The 21,469-nt window shown below is 41.7% G+C and overlaps 1 protein-coding gene and 1 non-coding gene across 5 annotated transcripts in view; one reads left to right on the forward strand and one right to left on the reverse strand.

Moving 5' to 3' along the window:
• LOC145399062 (protein kinase shaggy-like) overlaps positions 1–21,469 on the forward strand; it is a 414,583-nt gene that overhangs the window by 100,346 nt on the left and 292,768 nt on the right. For all 4 annotated transcript variants that reach the window (XR_013897221.1, XM_080271804.1, XM_080271805.1 and 1 more), the window contains exon 2: positions 124–314. Coding sequence is in view for 3 of the 4 variants with exons in the window: in XM_080271804.1 (XP_080127930.1) it covers positions 124–314 (191 nt within the window). In the remaining variant the exon portion in view is untranslated. The remainder of the gene's footprint in view (positions 1–123; positions 315–21,469) is intronic.
• Positions 9,137–9,255, reverse strand: LOC145399157 (5S ribosomal RNA). Its single transcript, XR_013897232.1, has one exon. It is a non-coding gene; the product is annotated as a 5S ribosomal RNA (ribosomal RNA).

Genomic DNA, 21,469 nt, shown 5'->3' on the forward strand with positions numbered 1-21,469 from the left:
GTTAGCCAGGATTACCGGTATACTTTATATAGCTATATGTTGGTGCTGATACCGTTTGTCAGAACAGTACGTGGTACGGTTTTTACCACGGAGCCTGCTGTCTAACTTCTCCTTTTTGTGCAGGTAAAGATGGCAACAAGATCACAACAGTCATTGCCACACCAGGCCAGGGGTCTGACCGGCCGCAAGAGGTGTCCTACATGGATACCAAGGTCATTGGCAATGGCAGCTTTGGGGTCGTATTCCAAGCCAAGCTGTGTGAGACTGGTGAGCTCGTGGCCATCAAGAAAGTCCTCCAAGACAAGCGCTTTAAGGTGGGTCATTGGGTCAGGTTTGTAATGTAGAGATGTAAATATTATTTCATAGTGACAGACATATGTAGATTGTTACTGGGACTCAGAGGCTTTTTGTGGTTGCTTCTGCCTGTGGGTGACTCTACACTGAGTGACAAACCAAATGGTTTCCTGTACACCAGGAAACCATTTACTACGCTGGGTGGTAACCATATAACCAAATTTTGGCGCCTGTTTATTGGGTTATTATTGCGCTCCAGTCGGATTGAGCTAGTGAAGGTTCATATCCAAGGGGTGGTTGGGGTTGATTGCTCATGTAATGTCACTCAGGGATTAGTGAGGCTGGTCACTCTCATCTTAAATGTTGGGACCAACTGCCTAGCCGCGGGCAGCTACGCTCCTTATGGGGCAGTGTAGGATTGGATGATGGATGGATGGATTAAGTAATAAGTCACACACACAAAATTGATTTGTGTACAGTATTTTGTTTAACAGCATTTTTATTATGAAAGGATTTTCGTAGTTGCTGTCAGTCTGTTATGTTACTGATTACATGTTTAATGAGCATCAAAAATTTGTTTGTTTGATTGTTTTTTTTTTAGCTCAACACTGACAAAGGTATGGCATCCTTCTGTAATTTTGCAGTATGCTGAAAGTCCAGTGTTCATGATAATAATTGCCCTCAAGGATTTGTCAGTTGTGATTGCTGCAGGAAAAGGTGGAAACGTAGATTTATACAAACCTGTACAGTATAGGAAACTTTGCTTCATCACAGTTTGTGATAAAGACACGGCAGTTTTGTTGATATGACAGTAATGCACAATGTGTATCTATACCAGCACTGATTTATGTGTAGGATGTATGCCATTTACCTAAGTATGTATATTGTGTGTTTACAAGCTGAGTTTGGGTTTCAACATAATACCATCCATCCATCCATCATCCAATCCTATGTTGCCCCATGAGGAGCGTGGGAGCCTGGGGCTAGGTAAATTGGTCCTGACATTTAAGATGAGAGTGACCAGCCTCATTCATCCCTGAATGGCATTGAGCAATAAACCCCAACCATCCCTTGGATATAAACCTTCACCGGCTCAGTCCAACTGGAGCGCTGTAATTACCCACTAAACCACCTAGTGCCAAAATTTGGTTATATGGTTACCACCCAGCATAGTAATTGGTTTCCTGGTGTACAGGAAACCATTTGTCTTGTCACTCAGTGTAGAGTCACCCACAGGCAGAAGGAAGAGGAAAGAATGAAGGAAACGTGGACAGAAGAGGGAGTGTAAAGTCATCCATTGACAGTATGATGAGGACAGAATGAAGGAAAGAAAGACAGAAGAGGATGGAAGGAAAGAAGGATGGAGGAGAGGAAAGGGCAGACACTCGAGAGCAGCACTACATCGAGTGAGTGGATGGTGAGCACCCCCACCTACCACAAAGTATAGTACCTAGTAAACAAACAAGTATGAGTGGTAAGAGAGTGCAACATTTTCACCCTGCAAATCATATTGGGTTGAATATTTTACTTTGCCTTGTGACCTCGATCTTTAACCATTTATTCTCAGAATCAAAGGGCTTCCTTCTTCCTTGACATTCAACCCTTCCACTGTGTTTGGTCCAAAGTGAATTAGAACTTTTTTCGTTGAACTTGCCTGGATTTATGACCTGTTCTACTCAATCAAATCATCATCAACTGTCAGTAATTCCATGAAGTTGGTTCATATCAAATATATATACTTGTTGAGTTGTTGCATAACCCTGGTCTGCCTGGCCAAGCACACCTGTTGACCACAAGTAAGCAACTACTGGTATGGGGTTGTCCCATGGGCTTCCTACACCATTGATGTTATGTGTGCATCTTAGTGTAGTGTGTGCTGTGCAGTGCTCCGTTATGTGGGTTATACTGTTTACTGTTTTAGGTATAGGATTGAACATTTGACCCTGGGGTGTGACCTTGGCCAGAACCGGTCGACAAAATTGGTCCTTATTGGATAAAAATTATGTAAATTGACCCTCCCATGTGACTGTGATCTTTGATTGACACAAAAGCAGTTGGTCAACCCCTTAGCTGACCCTCAGCTCTTCCACCTAGTTTTGGTCACAGTCAGATCAGAATTGCTTCTGTCACATTAGTCACACACAAATACAGAAATGTAAACGGGTCACACTTTAACCCCTCCATGGCTGAGCCTCTGGAATTTGTTGGGACCCACAGGCTGACTGTGGGGCTATTTTTTTTTTTCCCCCTCAAACTGAAGTGGAATGTCAGACGCGCAAGGCAGTGCAATTTTGAGCTTCCTAGACCCATCTTGAGCCTTGCAGTGGAGTGTGAAAGTTGCACAGATTTACGTGGATGTTGGTAACAAAGAAAATGTTTTTGTTTTCACCCCCCAAAATTTCAGTGGTGCTGAAATGGTTTGAAATGAAATAGGAATTACAAACAAAAATGAAGAATGAAATGAAATAGGAATTACTTACAAAAGCGATTCATAATATGATAGGCTTCATCTAAAAAAAAAAAAAATCGGGATATTTCTCAAGATATTTTTGTGGTCTGGGCGGTTTAGTTTGTGTTCAAAGAGAGGCGAGAGATTATATTTTAAGACTCATACTAGATATGGGTCCTTCTTTGCTTGAACAGGCCGAACCGCAGTGTCTAAAATTCGATACAACTTGTGATAAGCACCTTGCACAAGGGAATTAGTGTCGAGGGAAGGGATGGTTTTACATCTATATAGACCTAATCACCACAAGAACACCTAATATGTTACTGAAATGCTTGTGCAAAGCAAGAAATAGTGTAAAATGAACAAATGCAGTAAATATGTGTACAGTACTTAAAAATATCATAATTATGAATGTTTTCCCTTTTTTATGTTTATAATTACTCCTGTATGGAGTTTTTTTCTTACTGTGGGTGGTGTGATTCATGTGGAAAGAGATGATAAGGATTTTGGTCTGTTTCACGATAATGAGTGCTCCTGTGTGTGTTTAGGCCAAACCATCTCGACCAAGATTTTATACGGCCCAAGGTGTGCATCTTGAGCGAGGGAATTAGTGTGAAGGGAAGGGAAGGTTTTACATCCACATATTCACCACGAGAACACCTCTTATGGTGCTGGAATCTTTGTGCAAAACAAGAAATATGTACTGTAAAATGAACAAATACAGTACATAGTAAAATAATGTACAAAAAAATATCATAATTATGAATGTCTTTCCTCTTTGTTTGTTTATTCATTTATGGAATTTATATATATATATATATATATATATATATATATATATATCTCTATATACATGGTATATATACTTTGGGGTGTTTAGGAAAGAGGGGAGAAAGATAATGGGTGCAGCACTTTTTTTCCTTGGCTTTCTTGATTTTTTATTTTTACTTACACTGACACTCGGGGGGGAGCAAAAGACTGAAATCCACTCGTGACTGATTCACGAGATGTACTGACTGTTTGAGTGGTTTAGAGGCTATAGTAGGTCTGTGTCAATATCTCTCAGACCTCCATTTCCTTCCCCCAAATTTTCGTAGTTGTCTACAAGTCATGCTGCATCAATGCCGGTTGCCATGCTACAGTAAAATGTTCAGCGCAGGCAGCCATGGAATGGTTAAGCCAGCCCTGTAATGACCTCCGAATGAATGTTCTTAACCTGTACCACAGTGGGCCAAAAGAGAGACTGTTACCCTTCGATACCGGATGATTTTGGATTTTTTTTTTTTTTTTTTTCTGGCTAAATGGGCCTAATACATCAGTACAGTAGAGTCTTCATACAACATGAGACAGATTATGCTGAACCTCATGCAAAATCAAATTTGCGCTAAAACGTGACATGTACTTACATGTAAAGTGGGTGGTTAGGTTCTAGGAGCTTTATATTTTTTGTTAAAAATAATATAGATAGATTATTATGTCTGCCTTAAGACACCCAAGACAGAGTGTTTAGATATGATCTCACCAACTGGACACATCAGTGCATACTGCATTCTAACCTGACCGATTAGTTTTGCCCCCTAATACTCCCCATAAAAAAATCACCGAGGATTGCCGCTAAACTTCTTGAAAGTCCTCATTACCAGTCGAGCAAAAAACTTCTGACCTAAACAACACATGAATGATGGCTGCCCAGCATCAGGCAGATTTTGCCAAGAATCACTTTGGCTCATTTAAAAAAAAAAAAAAAAATGCGGTGTGAAGCCATTTTTGAAAGCCATTAGTCATCAACAGTAAAGGGAAAAAAATGCTATTAAGAAGTTGTTAGCATGGGGTGATAGCATATTTCTCACTTCTCAGATACACACGAATGCAGTAATCATGAATAATAAGCAAGTCAGCCAAGCAGTATAATTTGTATGACAGTATAATTCACAAGAACTGAACTCACATAATTGTCTTACCTAACCACGTATGTCAACAGGTTCAAGTGTCGTAAGATTTGAATTTTCTTGACCAAAGACCGTCAGTACATAACAAACATTGGGCACAATTCCCCCCCCCCCCCACAATGCACTAAAGGTGAGAGAGGGTAATGTTTGGAAACTCCCTGTACTGTTGTTTGCAGATGATACTGTGTTGTTGAGTGAAGACGAAGGAGAGCTGCAAGGCTTGGTGGATGAGTTTGGGAGAGTGTGTAAGAAATGGAATCTAAAGGTGAATGTAGGGAAGAGTAAAGTGATGGTCTTTGAGAGAGGTGAAGTCAGTGAATGTACAGCGAGGTTGGATGGTGAGGAATTGGAAAATGTGAGTACGTTTAAGTACTTGGGTAGTATGATGAGTAAGGATGGAGGTTTGGAGGGTGAAGTGCTTGAAAGGGTACAACAAGGAAGAAAGGTTGCTGGTTCCTTGAAAGCAGTGATAAGAAGCAGGGAAGTGAGCATGGAAGTGAAAAAGTTACTACATGACAGTATTGTGATACCAACTCAAACATATGGAAGTGAAGCTTGGACGTTGCTGGAAGGACAGAAGTCAAGAGTGAGAGCAGTGGAAATGAGTTATGGTAAGAGGAGCCTGTGGAGTCACATGGAGAGACAGTCTGACAAATGAGGATATAAAGGAGCGTTGTGGTGTGGATGTGGATGTGATAGGAAGCGTTATGAGGAATACACTGAGGTGGCTTGGCCATGTGGAGAGGATGGAGGGTGAAAGACTGACGAAGAGAGTGTATGTGAGTAAGGTGGAGGGGGGAAGAGGGAGGGGGAGGCTGAGGATGAGATGGAGGGATGGGGTGGAGAGGTATGTGAGAGAGAGGGGTGTGAGTTGGGAGCCGGGAAGTGAAATGGCAGGGGACAGGGCGACGTGGAGGCGATTTGTTTGTGGCCACCCTGAACGGGATTGAGGCGTCTGGGAATAGATAGATAGACTAAAGGCAAAAACATGAATTTTACTGTTCCTTCATCATTAACTTTTTTTTCTAACAAAGAAAACTGTCCACATCGTAAGCGCACCCGACTCATATCTGTCTGATTGGTTGCTTTTAAGCTCCCACACCACACGTCACTTCCTCTGACAATTTTACATTTTCACATAGAATAATTGCTTCTCTTGTGTTCATAACGCTTTCAGGGTGTTTAGGCATAACTAAAGTTACTTTGGAATCACATGCTCAGAGTTCTGAGAGGAAATGAGGAGCATGGGAATAAGCAAATAAACTTTGCATCACAGCAACCGTCTACACAACACTGAGGCAGCCTCAGGGTGTGGCGGGTGGTACTGTATGGGACATGGGTCACGTTGGTCGGGTGGAGTTGAGGATGCCAGTCAGTGACCAACAAAAGCATAACAAACGAGTTGTATCTGGAAATTCAGTGCCTAAATTCATCCATTTCCCTCAGTTTCTCGTGCAGTTGTGTGGTATTACCGTGCTATGAAGTAATTATGCGAGAAATTAAATGCCTGTGTTATTGTAAGATCGTTGTTTCGTTTTGTCTTAAATTGAAACTCTGCTGTACCACTAAAGCCAAATAGTTGGTTGAATCAAGTCAGGTTGGTGCCACTCTACCTCTGAAATCTTCGAAGTTACTGAGAGAGCGGAGTGAGCTTGTGAACCATTTTTGGATATCTTTTTTCTGGCTAAATGGGCTTAATACATCAATTTAAGATCCCTGACACTAATAAAAGTAATCACCAAAGCCAGAAAGTTGGTTGAATCTAGTCAAGTTGGTGCCACTCTACCTCTGAAATCTTTGAGGTTACTGAGAGAGCAGAGTGTCTGTGAGCTTGTGATCCAATTTTGGATTTTTTTTTTTTTTTTTTTTTTGGGGGGGGGGGTAAATGGGCTTAATACATCAATATAAGATCTATGGCACTAATAAAAGTAATCAACAGAGCCAGAAAGTAGGTTGAATTGAGCCAGGTTTGTGCCACTCGACTTTTGAAATCTTCGAAGTTACAGAGAGAGGAGAGTGTCTATGATTTTGGATTTTTGTTTGTGGGTTAATGGGCTTAATACATCAATATGTTTCTTGGCACTAATAAAAGGAATCACCAAAGCCAGAAAGTAGGTTTAATAGAGTCAGGTTGGTGCCACTCGACCTCTGAAACAAGGTTACAGACAGAGCAGAGCAGCTGTGAGCCTGTGAAGACTCACTTGCCTCCTGCGCTCCAAAACTAGTGTTGTAAGCATAGTGGAGAAATGTCTGACACTAGCGAGATATGATATTACCTTCCATTTTACTTTGGTTGCTTGCAATTACTTCTCGGTGCTGCAGGACGTAGATCTATGTCACTGGCATTTTTGAAGGGGACGTAGATCTGTGTCGCTAGCTTGGTACGGGCTAAAATTGGATCCTTTTGTCCTGCTGTTACCCTTAACACTTCTACCAAGTTTGGTTTAAAATAGATAAAAGTTGTTGAGGCTGACCTTGCCAAGTGACTTTGACCTTTGACCTTTCCCTGTGACCTAGAACTTTTAACCCCTTCTTTACCGAAAATGTGTTTTGATGTACCCCCGTACATCTCCTGTAAACACCTGTGAGACACCGGAACCGCTACCGTGGTACACTGGTACACCCTCTAATGAATGGCAGCTTATGGGCTCAGGATAGCCCAGTAAGGCTGTTTCTGAGGGCCTCGTATTAGCAACAGCTCTGTGTTTTGACAACAAAGACTGTGACAAAGTTCTGACGAATTCTGACATCATAAGATACGTCATGACAGAGCTGCGGTGGCACCAATGGCTTGCTAACTCGTCTGTGATGTAACCTATTTTAGACCAATCATTATTTTATTTATAATTTCTACTACAGATATCGTACTATAATTTCTGCTGACATACGGCAAAATTTACACCCCTTGGCCTGCTTGAGAGAGTCAGTTACCATGCACTTGACCATGAGAGAGGGTGTACAGGATATTTTTTTCTCATGGCGTCTCTGGCGGATTCCGATAGTGACGAGTTTATTCCTCATGAGGATACTTATTTAGGTGTGTCAGATGATGATGCAGCAGTGTCTGATGTGTCAGTAAATGAATGTGATCCTGAAAATGATAGTGAGGTTGATGTGAGTGAGGAGGAGGAGGAAATTAGTAGCGAGCGTAGTGACGCTGCACTCTCGGCAACAAGTGGGTCAAGGTCGCCATCACCATCATGTGTGTCCACACACTTCATGCTCAGCTTACAAGGTAATTAAAAAGCCATCCATCTGTGCAGGACATTTTTTTCAAGCCAGTTTGTACAGTAGTTACCTTGGTAACAGTACTTCAGCATATGTAAACTTATATACCGTAATGATTTATTTTATAATCTTTTTTATTACCCACATCATGCTGGGTTTATGTGATCATCAATATACAAACAAATCACAAAGAGCGAATAGTTTCGACTAGGCAAAAAATATACACTACCCCTCACACTACGGGAGGGGGAGCTCGGTATGGGGGGTAAACGTAGTGTTTACATTAGGGGGAGGGGTCGGTAAAGAAGGGGTTACTGATTTTCTCAGTGGAATTCCTTCATCCTTACCTAGCCTGTGAGCTAACCCTTCCACAAAGATTAAATTGGACAGAAACTTTTTGGTTGACCTTGTTATGTGGCCTTAACCTTTGATATATTGTTCTCAAAAACCTTAGGTTCACCCCTCGGCTGACCCTCCACTCTAACACAAAGTTTGATCCAAATCAGTATAAACTGTTTTAGTAGTGTTGCTCACTCACATACATCTGCAGATTGAACACTGACCATGCCTCACCCTCAGCATTTCCACCAGGATTGGTCAAAATAAGATCGAAACTGAAAGATGACCTTGCCATGTGATTGACCTATTGTTCTCAGCAAAAGGTCATTCCCTAGGAAGATTCTCAATCCTATGACTGTTTGGTTAGAATTATAAAAATTGATTTTGCACACACACACACACACACACACACACACACACACACACACACACACACACATGTAAAGAAGAGTACATTTAGAAAACAAAAGTGGAAATACTGTACGTGGAAATAGTGGAAGAACATGAAGAAAAGTTAGACATAGTAGTGATGTACATGCCACCACAGACCAGACATGGAATAGGAATGAGTATGAACAGTTAATGAGTGAGTCTTTAGATATGCTAAGGAAGATAATTGAGCAGAGAAATAGATTGCTGCTTGTTGGTGGTTTTAATTGTAGAGCAGTTGATTGGGTAGGAACTGATGCAGTGAACAATGTGGAAACCTGAGGGTATAGGCTGATGGAGCTTTAACGGAAAATATGTTAGTTCATATTCATTCATTCATTCATTGCCAGACGCCATGTATCCCAGACGGGGTGGCCAAGGGCTTAGAGTTAATTGTTTTACAGGAAGGGGCACTAATCCTCCACCAACCCCACTTGACACGTAGGGATGCCAACAGCATCTGGTGTTCCCAAGTGGTCACCCATCCAAGTACTAACCAGACCCAACGTTGCTTAACTTCGCTGATCGGACGGGAAGCGGTGTACTCAACGTGGTATGGCCGTTAAAGAAAATATAAGAATTAGGAGAGAGATTACGCCATCAAGATTGGATCTGATTTTTACAAGAAGCTGTAATGATATACAATGATTACAGTATCATTACCCCCTGAGAAAGAGTGACCACCTGGTTATGGAGATGAAGGTATTGGGTAGAGACATGAAAGAAAGAGAAGAGACATCGAAAAAATAGATATAACCAAGGGAGAGTGGACTTTGACTCCATAAGACATTATTTCGGAAGTACAGACAGGAGTGAAATGGACAGGGAGAAGAATATCCAGGAGAAATATAATATCCATCCATCCATCATCCAAGTCTATGTTGCCCCAAGAGGAGTGTAGGAGCCCAGGACTAGGTAAGTTGGTCCTGACGTTTAAGATGAGAGTGACCAGCCTCACTCATCTCTGAGTGGCATTACAGTACTTGATCAGTAAACCCCAACCATCCCTTGGATATAAACCTACCCAGGCTCAGTCCAATTCGAGCGTCTTAATTACCCACTCAACCACCAAGCGCCGTAATTTGGTTATATGGTTATCACCCAGCATAGTAAATAGTTTCCTGGTGTACAGAAAACCATTTGGCTTGTCACTTAGTGTAGAGTCACCCATAGGCAGAAGGAAGAGGAAAGAATGAAAGACAGACAGAAGAGTGAGTGTAAAGTTACCCATAGGCAGAAGAAAGAGGAAAGTATGAAGAATGACAAGAGGATGGAAGGAAGAGAGGAAAGGGCAGACACTCGAGAGCAGCACTACATCAAGTAAGTGGATGATGAGTGCCCCCACCTACAACACAGAAGTATAATATCTTTATGAAAATATGTGTGGAGAGAATCAGAAACCGTGTTCTTAAAGTTGCTGCAAAAAAGGCAGACAGAAAAGAACGATTGATTTAATAAAAGATATAGAGAGGCACCTGGTATTAGGAAGAGAACATGGGATAATATAAGAAAAAAATATATACAGTACTGAAAATGCTTGGATAGAGTACAAAGATGTAAGAAATGAATAAGTAAAAGTAAGAATGGAGGAGGCACAAAAATACGAGAGGGGTGTTGTTAATAAAAGCAAGAAAGTAAGTGGGGACGCTCACCATCCACTCACTCAATGTAGTGCTGCTCTCGGGTGTCTGCCCTTTCCTCTCCTCCATCCTTCTTTCCTTCCATCCTCTTCTATCATCCTTTCCTTCATTCTTTCTTTGTCCTTCTGCCTATGAGTGACTTACACTTCCTTTCTTTTTCCTTCTGCCTGTGGGTGACTCTACACTGAGTTACAAGCCAATGGTTTCCTGTACACCAGGAAACCATTTACTATGTTGGGTGGTAACCATATAACAAAATTTTGGCGCCTGGTGGTTTAGTGGGTAAATATGGTGCTCCAATTGGATTGAATCGGTGAAGGTTTATACCCAAGGGATAATTGGAGTTTATTGCTCACGTAATGCCTCTCAGGAATGAGTGAGGCTGCTCACTCTCATCGTAAATGTCAGGACCAACTTGCCTAACCCCGGGCTCCTTCGCTTTTTATGGGGCAACATAGGATTGGATGAAGGATGGATGGATGTAAGAACCCAAGCTGTTCTACAGGTTTATTAATAGTAAAATGTGAACAAAGACCAGCATAGTGAGATTGAGAGATGGTGACATATGAAAAAGAAGAGGAGATGTGTAACTTAATGAGTGATAAATTGCAGTCAGTATTTATGACAGAAGAGGAATTCCCAGAACCTGTAACAGAGATGCAACCCTTGAAATTGGAAACAGTTGTAGTTGAGAGATGTGTGATAATTCATTTGATGAAGGAGATAGATGTGAGAAAGGCAATGGGACTGGGTGAAGTAGCTGGGTAGATCTTGAAAAAATGTGGAGACCAGTTAGTGAGGCCTATATATGATATTATAAGGTTTTCATTAGAAAGTGGGGCGTTATTGAATGGAAATGAGCAAATATAGTTCCAGTTTACAAAGTTGGTGATAGGGAGGACCTGCTTAACTATATATAGGCTGCTCTTCCTCACTAGTATAATCTGCAAATTATGTGAAAATGTCAGGAGAAAAAGATGGATAAGATTCCTTAACCTTGGGTGACAACCATAGTCTATCTAGCAAAACATGCTCTACATCCCGGGTGACCACTATACTCCCTCTAGCAAATTTTGAAAATTTGTGTTTTTTTTCCTCCCATCTGCCACCCTCCACCCTCAGAGTCAGTAAGAGATCTTAGAAAATAGTACAGTAAACTCTCTATAATTCGGATTAATTGGGGGGAACCCTGTGTTGAATTTTCAAAAAATCTGAATTATTGTAGCTCATGCTTGCCCCTATCCCCAAATCACACCCACGCTCACTAAAACGGCTTTTTCACAAAAACATTGAACAGTACAGTATATTATTACTTTATACTCAAAGACTGCACAATACGATAAATAAAATAATGTCAAACCTTGATAATGAAATAGTAGAGTACAGTGTACTTAACTTTACCGAAGCTACTGTACAGTTCTTAAAAATTACACTTATCACTACAAAAACTGTTCACGTCCATTTATCACTGGAAACCTCTTCGGACTTGTCTCGCTTAATTCGAATTTCTATTTGAATTAACCGATTTCTGAATTATTCGGGTTCAGATAAGAGAGGGTTTACTGTATATATATATATATTTACAGTAATCCCTTCGATATTCGACGTAATAGAGCCATAGGCAGGTCCAGATAGTGGTCCTGTCTGGATATTGGGCCCCAGCTTATGGACTTGTACTTATGGACCCTAACTCAGAGAAACACCTATACAACTCTCTCTGGACATGCATTGCACCAATTTAAGACCCAAATCACACCAATAAGGGACATAAAATAAATGCAAAAGAACCATAAAATGAGGTTTTAGAGGTGAGTTTATACAATATTAAATATTCTGGGTACTTACAAGTCCCTGGCTCCTGGACTGGTTTGAACCTCCAGTTTGCAGTCCACAGTTAATCCTCTGCACTCTAAATTCTAATTTCTCAACACTGCACAACACTGTAAATTCCTGTGTGTTCTAGTGGCAAGGTATTGCAGTTTATTCACTGTTTATTCACAAAAAACAAGCACCTGTGGCTTGCACTGCTATGAGCATCTGCTCTCGATCGGAGTTAGGCTGTGACTGTTGATGATGGTGGGGTAACAGAATTGCCAGATCGCAACGGCCATATTACCAATCTCCTCAACTTTCATTACCAAATTTAACTTTTCATTACCAAATTTGTAAAGCTAGCATTTATTCTTCACTAATTATATATACAAGTGGAAATACATGTAATCACTCTCCTTATAATTAACACCATGTTGATTATTTTCACGCTATGTAGGGTAGCAGATTAATCAGAGAGAGCAAACAATCCACCATCTCCATCCTGTGTATCCTCATACATGTGAAAAATCAATTTGGTAATTCATTATTCTGATTCATTACCAAACGAATTTATCATTACCAAATTGGCCCACACTTGGTAATGAAAAATACCAAATTGCAACCCTGACAGGGGAGGGTGGAGGGGGGAGGAAGGAAGGGGTGAAGGGACCATGGTTTAACAGCTGTTCGGCGCCAGGTGGCAATTTCAAATTACGGGTGGGAAAAAAGTCAGATTTTTTTCAAATTTTTTGCGGTTTTTGGCCCATTTTGGGAATATTGGATCCCAGGACAATTATGTCCGCCTTTGGGGAGGCGGTGGCTCAATCGGTAGAGAGGTGGCCTGCAGTCCTTACGGACCCAGGTTCGAATCCCGGCTGGGGCAGGGAACAGTTTAAGGATTTGAATTTCATTAAATCAGGCTTTACTGATCTACCAGAAGACCCGCCGACATGTCGTAAAAATACCCCCGCTAATACCAATACACCAGTCCTGTATGAGTCAGCCCTAGCATGTATTCAATATGGACGGTGGGTGTTAGCGCCGAAGTGGTGATATGCAGAGGTGTATGGTATGTAGGAGGGCTGCTGGGCCTTGATAGCAGGCTGTGAAGCCTATGCCCAGAGTCGGACACATAAAAATATGTATATATATATATGTGTGTGTGTGTGTGTGTGTGTGTGTGTGTGTGTGTGTGTGTTCGGATATTAGAGGGATTACTGTATATGTATGTATATATATATATATATATATATATATATATATATATATATATATATGTATATATTTGTGTGTGTGTGTGTGTGTTCGGATATTAGAGGGATTACTACCGTGTGTATATATATATATATATATATATATATATATATATATATATATATATATATATATATATAATGTTTGGATATTAGAGGGATTACTTATATATATATATATATATATATATATATATATATATATATATACATATATAATGTTCGGATATTAGAGGGATTACTTATATATATATATATATATATATATATATATATATATATATATATATACAGTATATATAAGTAATAATAATGTGAAAAATTGTGTTTTTTTTGCTGGTGTAAACGTGTTAGTATGGTGGTGACACGTGACTTCCTCCCCTCTGCCACCCTCCACCATCACTCTGCCTGTAGCAGTCAGTAAGGTATCTTAGAAAACATTGTGTGTGTGTGTGTATATATATATATATATATATATATATATATATATATATATATATATATATATATATATTTATATATACATATATATTTATATATATCTATATAGATATATAGATATATATATAGATATACATCTAACTATCTATCTATCTAGTGCCAGACGCCTCAATCCCGTTTGGGGTGGCCACAAACAAATTGCCTCCACGTCACCATGTCCCCCGCCATTTCACTGCCCTGCTCCCAACTCACACACCCCTCTCTCATATACCTCTCCACCCCATCCCTCCATCTCATCTTCAGCATCCCCCTCCCTCTTCCCCCCTCCACCTCACTCACATACATTCTCTTTGTCAGTCTTTCACCCTCCATCCTCTCCACATGGCCAAACCACCTCAGTGTGTTCCTCATAACGCTTCCTATCACATCCACACCACAACACTCCTTTATATCCTCATTCGTCAGCCTGTCTCTCCATGTGACTCCACAGGCTTCTCTTAAATAACTCATTTCCACTGCTCTCACTCTTGACTTGTGTCCTTCCAACAACGTCCAAGCTTCACTTCCATACGTTAGAGTTGGTATCACAATACTGTCATGTAGTAACTTTTTCACTTCCATGCTCACTTCCCTGTTTCTTATCACTGCTTTTGAAGAACCAGCAACCTTTCTTCCCTGCTGTACCCTTTCAAGCACTTCACCCTCCAAACCTCCATCCTTACTCATCACAATACCTAAGTACTTAAATGTACTCACATTTTCCAATCCTTCACCATCCAGCCTCGCTGTACACTCACTGACTTCACATCTCTCAAAGACCATCACTTTACTCTTCCCTATGTTCACCTTTAGATTCCGTTTCTTACACACTGTCCCAAACTCATCCACCAAGCCTTGCAGCTCTCCTTCGTCTTCATTCAACAACACAGTATCATCTGCAAACAACAGTACAGGGAGTTTCCAAACACTATCCTCTCTCACCAGGGCCACTCCAACATCCACTACCCTACCTTGTACCTCTTTTATTACCCCATCCATGAACAGATTGAACAACCATGGAGACATGACACATCCCTATTTCAACCCAACCTTCAAAGAGAGAAATTCACTTAGTTCACCATCCACATGCACTCCAGCCTTAACACCATCATACATACTCTTCACAGCATTCAGTAACTTCCCATGTACTCCATATATTCTTAATACTTTCCACAATCCTTGTTTATCCACTTTGTCATATGCTTTCTCCAAATCCACGAAAGCCGCATACAACTTCTTTCCCTTGTTTAGAAACTCTTCCACTAAAGATCTAAGAATGAATATCTGATCTACACAACCTCTTCCCTTCCTGAAGCCTCCCTGTTCTTCTCCAACTAACTCCTCTGTTCTTTCTCTAACTCTGTCAATAAGTATCTTACCATACACTTTTCTTATTATACTAAGAAGACAAATGCCCCTATGATTACCACATACTTCTTTTTCCCCTTTTCCTTTGTACAAGAGAATAATTATACCTGACTTCCAATCCTCTGGGACTCTATCTTCCTCCCAGGCTAATCTACACATCTTCCACATCCATTCTACTACTTACCCCCATGCTTCAGCATTTCACCAGACACTCCATCAATTCCTGGGGCTTTCCTCAATTTAACTCCTGGAATGTAAGAGGAGGGAATGATCAGGTGAACAAGAGAGAGATTGTCCAGGTGCTTGAGGGTGTGAAAGTGAATGTATGTGGAATAACTGAAACAAAATGGAGAGGAGACAGTGTGAGAGAATGGGAGTATGGATTGGGTATATGTACAGGAGTAGGTGAAAATGAGAGGGCAAAGGAAGGAGTATGTATTGTTGTGAGTAAAAGATGGAAGAAGAGCATAAGACAGTATGGATCATTTGGGTCAAGGATTGTGTGGGTAAGGTTGAAAGTTGGAATACAAATGTGGGCGATTATGTGTGTGTATGCACCAATGCAATATTGTGCTAGCAGAGCGAGAGAAGAGTTCTGGACGAATGTGGAAGTGTGCATGGAAAAGTTTGGAAGGAATGAGAGAGTGTTTTTGATCGGTGATATGAATGATAAAGTAGGGAATGTGAAGGTGGATGGAATAGTTGGTGAGTGGGGTGTGCCTGCTGAGATAGATAAGAATGGGAGTGCGTTAGTGGACATTTGTGCTGAGAGGGTGTTGGTGATAGCCAATACCCTCTTCAGGCATAAAATAATTTACAGGTATACATTGGGAGTGATGAGAAGGGTGGGTGGTGAACTGAATGAAAGGAAGGCAATGATTGATTATGTGTGTGTGGATGAAAGGATGCGAAGATGTGTAATGGATGCAAGAGCTTATAGAGGTTGGAGGAGTGGACTTTCTGACCACTACTAGGTGGTGGCCAGAATTAGGATCCAAGTAAGATGGTGAAATAGAAGAAGGGAAAGACGAGAGGAAGGAGTAGTTGCAAGGAGAGTGGAAAGGTTACAAGAGGATGAGAAAAAGGCAGAGTATGAGAGAGAAGTGGAAGAACGATTGGGCAAATATGAATTGGAGCAGATGGGGGATGTGGAAGGTGTGTGTAGGATATTTACAGAAGATATATGTGCAGCATGTGATGTGGTGTGTGGGAGGAAGAGAAGATGGAGGGGGGTGCAAGGAACAGCATGGTGGACTGAAGAGGTGAGACAGGCTGTGACACAAAAGAAGAAAGCATACAATGAATGGATAAGAAATAGGGGCATGGAAGAAGTTGAGAGGTGGAAGAGAGAGTTATATCTAGAAAGAATGAGAGAGGTGAAAAGATTAGTAAGAGAGAGTAAGAAGAGAGCGGATGAGGAATTTGGAAGGAACTTGAGTGTAAAGTGGAGGGACTGTAAGAAAATGTTCTGGAAAGAGGTGAAGAGCGTAAGACAGGGTGGAAGTGAGGTTAGCAGGGGAGTGAAAGATAAAAATGGTTGATTACTAGTGGAGAAGGGAGAAAAAGTGAGCAAATGGAGAGAACAATTTAAGGAATTGTTGAACATAGAGGATGGAAGTAATGTGAGTATAAGTGGCTGGGGAATGGCTGGGAGAAGGAGGGAGGTGAGAAGACAGGAAGAAATCAGTAGGATAGAAGTTGTGGAAGCAATGAAGAAAGTTAAATTGGGGAAAGCCTCAGGAATTGATGGAGTGTGTGGTGAAATGCTGAAGCATGGGGGAGAGATAGTAGTAGAATGGATGTGGAAGATGTGTAGATTAGCCTGGGGGGAAGGTAGAGTCCCAGAGGATTGGAAGTCAGGTATAATTATTCCCTTGTACAAAGGAAAAGGGAAAAAAGAAGTGTGTGGTAATCATAGGGGCATTTGTCTTCTTAGTATAGTAGGAAAAGTGTATGGTAGGATACTTATTGACAGAGTTAGAGAAAGAACAGAGGAATTAGTTGGAGAAGAACAGGGAGGCTTTAGGAAGGGAAGAGGTTGTGTAGATCAGATATTCATTCTTAGATCTTTAGTGGAAGAGTTTCTAGACAAGGGAAAGAAGTTGTATGCGGCTTTCATGGATTTGGAGAAAGCATATGACAGGGTGAATAGACAAGGATTGTGGAAAGTATTAAGAATATATGGAGTAGATGGGAAGTTGTTGAATGCTGTGAAGAGTATGTATGATTGTGCTAAGGCTGCAGTGCGTGTGGATGGTGAACTGAGTGAAATTTTCTCTTTGAAGGTTGGGTTGAAACAGGGATATGTCATGTCTCCATGGTTGTTCAATCTGTACATGGATGAGGTAATTAAAGAGGTACAAGGTAGGGTAGTGGATGTTGGAGTGGCCCTGGTGAGAGAGGATAGTGTTTGGAAACTCCCTGAACTGTTGTTTGCAGATGATACTGTGTTTTTGAGTGAAGGTGAAGGGGAGCTGCAAGGCTTGGTGGATGAGTTTGGGAGAGTGTGTAAGAAACGGAATCTAAAGGTGAATGTAGGGAAGAGTAAAGTGATGATTTTTGAAAGAGGTGAAGTCAGTGAATGGACAGCGAGGTTGGATGGTGAGAAATTGGAAAATGTGAGTATGTTTAAGTACTTGGGTAGTGTGATGAGTAAGGATGGAGGTTTTGAGGGTGAAGTGCTTGAAAGGGTACAACAAGGAAGAAAGGTTGCTGGTTCTTTGAAAGCGGTGATGAGAAACAGGGAAGTGAGCATGGTAGTGAAAAAGTTACTACATGACAGTATTGTGATACCAACTCTAGCGTATGGAAGTGAAGCTTGGACGTTGTTGGAAGGACACAAGTCAAGAGTGAAAGCAGTGGAAATGAGTTATTCAAGAGGAGCCTGTGGAGTCACATGGAGAGACAGGCTGACGAATGAGGATATAAAGGAGCATTGTGGTGTGGATGTGGATGTGATAGGAAGTGTCATGAGGAAGACACTGAGATGGTTTGGCCATGTGGAAAGGATGGAGGGTGAAAGACTGACGAAGAGAGTGTATATGAGTGAGGTGGAGGGAGGAAAAGGGAGGGGGAGGCCGAGGATGAGATGGAGGGATGGGGTGGAGAGGTATATGAGAGAGGGGTGTGTGAGTTGGGAGCAGGACGGTGAAATGACGGGGGACAGGGCGACTTGGAGGCGATGTGTTTGTGGCCACCCCAAACGTGATTGAGGCGTCTGGCAATAGATAGATAGATAGAACTTTCTTCATTACTTCCACTACTCCTATCCTACTTATTTCTTCTTGTCTCTTCACCTCTCTCCTTCTCCCAGCCATTCCCCAGCCACTTATACTTGCATTACTTCCATTCTCTATGTTCAACAATTCCTTAAAGTGTTCTCTCCATCTGCTCACTTTTTCTTCCTTCTCCACTCGTAATTTACCGTTTTTATCTTTCACTTCCCTACTAACCTCACTTCCATCCTGTCGTACTCATTTCACCTCTGTCCAGATCAGTTTCTTAGAGTCCCTCCACTTTACACTCAAGTTCCTTCCAAATTCCTCATCCGCTCTCTTCTTACTCTCTCTCTTACTAATCTTTTCACCTCTCTCATTCTTTCTACATATAACTCTCTCTTCCACCTCTCAACTTCTTCCATGCCCCTATTTCTCATCTATTCATTGTATGCTTTCTTCTTTTGTGCCACACCCTATCTCACCTCTTCATCCCACCACGCTGTTCCTTGCACATCCCTCCGTCTTCTCTTTATCCCACACACAACATCACATGCTGCACATATTTCTTCTGTAAGTATCCTGCACACACCTTCCACGTCCCCCATCTGCTCCAATTCATATTTGCCAAATCATTCCTCCACTTCTCTCTTATACTTGGCCTTTTTGTCATCCTCTTGTAACCTTTCCACTCTTCTTGCAACTACTCCTTCTTCCCTTCCTTCCCTTCTTCTATTTCTCCATCCTAATTGGATCTTGATTCCGGCCACCACCAAGTAGTGGTCAGAAAGTCCACTCCCCCAACCTCTATAAGCTCTTGCATCCATTACACATTTTCGCATCCTCCAACCTCCAATATTAACACTTCTCACCTTCCTCACCCTGTTATCATCCCCCTTCTCTCCACATGTCCAAACTTTCTCAATCTACCTCTCCTCATCACAACACCAATACACTCCAGTCCCATCCTACCTCTCAACTCTTGTATCGTAAAACCAGCCCCCCCAGACCTTGAATGCAGGGACGCACTGCACATCCACCTAATCATTGTCATTTGTGTACGTCTGAGCCGCAAATATCCTCGTCCTTCACTGCCCAGGTCTCACTACCATACAGCATTACACTCCTAACACATGCTGCATACAAAGAGACCCTTTAGCATGCAGGGAGAGTACTCTCAATGTTAGGAGAGGCAAGAGCTCCCTGAACTTCTTCCAACCACTTCTCACCCTAGCAACAGAGCTAGCTCCAGCCCCACCTCCAGCACACAACATGTCTCCCAAATAACAAAACTCTTCCACACACTCAAGAGATTCACCAGCAAGTTCAATCCTTTCACGTCTGACAATCTCTACCTGCTCTCCCCGACATAATGTACACATAAAATCAGCATTATCTCGCAGTGTACCTCTGATACCACCACATCTCTTATGCACCCATTTATCACACACACCGCACAAGATGGAATTACTTCCCACGCCCTTGTGACAAAAATGCACATAGCCACTCTCCCTCGTCTTTGACAGTACCTCCACCAACCCTAGATATCGTCACTTTTATTTTATTTGCATTTACCCTTAAGCCCTTGTGCCCCATACCATCTCTCCACTTCCTAAACCTTTCCTCCGCCTCCTTTTCGCTCTCTGCAATCAACACCAAATCATCAGCATACAACAACTCCCACGGGAGTCTGTTTCTAAAGTCACGTGAACGGGCTTCAAGTACCATGATAAACAACATGGGACTCAAAACTGACCCATGATGCACACCAACATTCACAGAAAACTCATCACTTAAATCTCAATTCACTCTTACCTGGGTGTGAGCACCCACATACATAACCATAACCACCCTAACCAGCCACTTCTCCAAGCTAAGCTTTCTCATTGCCCACTTCACCACCTCTCTGGGGACTTTGTCAAAGGCCTTTTCCAAATCAACAAAACAAAATAAGGATCCCTTCTCCTACCAATATATTTTTCCTGAAGCTGTCGAACAATGACTATGGGATCAGTTGTCCCCCTACCTGGCATATACCCAAACTGCGTCTCCATAAATATTCACTCTTTCTCTAATCATACCTTCTAAAACTCTCTCCATTACCTTCATTATCTGATCTAAAAGCTTTATACCTCTATAATTTCCTCTTTCCAGGGCATCACCCTTCCCTTTATACCCATTTACATTTACACTCTTCTGCCAATCATCTGGGACAACACACTCATAAATAATCCTATTTATCAGGTCAGTGACTAACCTAACCCGTATATCACCTGAGGCCTTCAACATTTTGGCAGTGAATCCAGACACACCTGCTGCCTTCCCCACCTTCATCCTGCATATTGCCTCACTCACAGTAGCAGCATCAAAGTCCAAGGGCCAGACACTGGATCTGCTGGCTCCAAACCTTCCCTGTCCCAGTCAAACTCCTCATTCAACAACCAGTTATAATGCTATCTCCATGCATCTTTAATATCCTCACTGTTCACCACTACCCTTCCTTCATCATTCTTCACACACTGCTCACCTATAATATCCCGATTATTCCCTTTCACCTGACCTGCCACCCAAAATATCATATTTTTCCTTTCCCCATGATTTAGGTTATCAAGTAAAAGTCTCTGTGACTCAGACTTTGCCCTGTATACCTCTCTTCTAGCCCTACGCTTGGCAGCCAAATATTCCTCGTTGCTACCACCCTTCTTCCATTCCCGGAAAAGCCTTCTTTTCTCCTTAACTGCAGCTTCTACAGTGTCATCCCACCACCAAGTTAATTTGTCTTGGTGGTCCTCTTGTCCAACCGCTTGTTACATCAGTAACTCTCAAGAGATTGTTCTTGAGGGCTCTGTACTGTTCATTAACGCCTCTGTCTACAGTATAGCTCCCTGTTCAGCCACCACTCTCCTCAACTCTCCATAGAAGGCATCCCTTACAAGTTGGTTTTTCAGCTTCCATATTGAGGTGGAGGGAGGGGGAGGGAGGATTAGGCTGAGGATGATGTGGAGGGATGGAG

This window comes from Coenobita brevimanus, chromosome 47, assembly GCF_032717465.1.
Source record: "Coenobita brevimanus isolate Jiangsu-jjx chromosome 47, ASM3271746v2, whole genome shotgun sequence".
In the NCBI taxonomy this organism is placed as follows: Eukaryota; Metazoa; Arthropoda; class Malacostraca; order Decapoda; family Coenobitidae; genus Coenobita; species Coenobita brevimanus.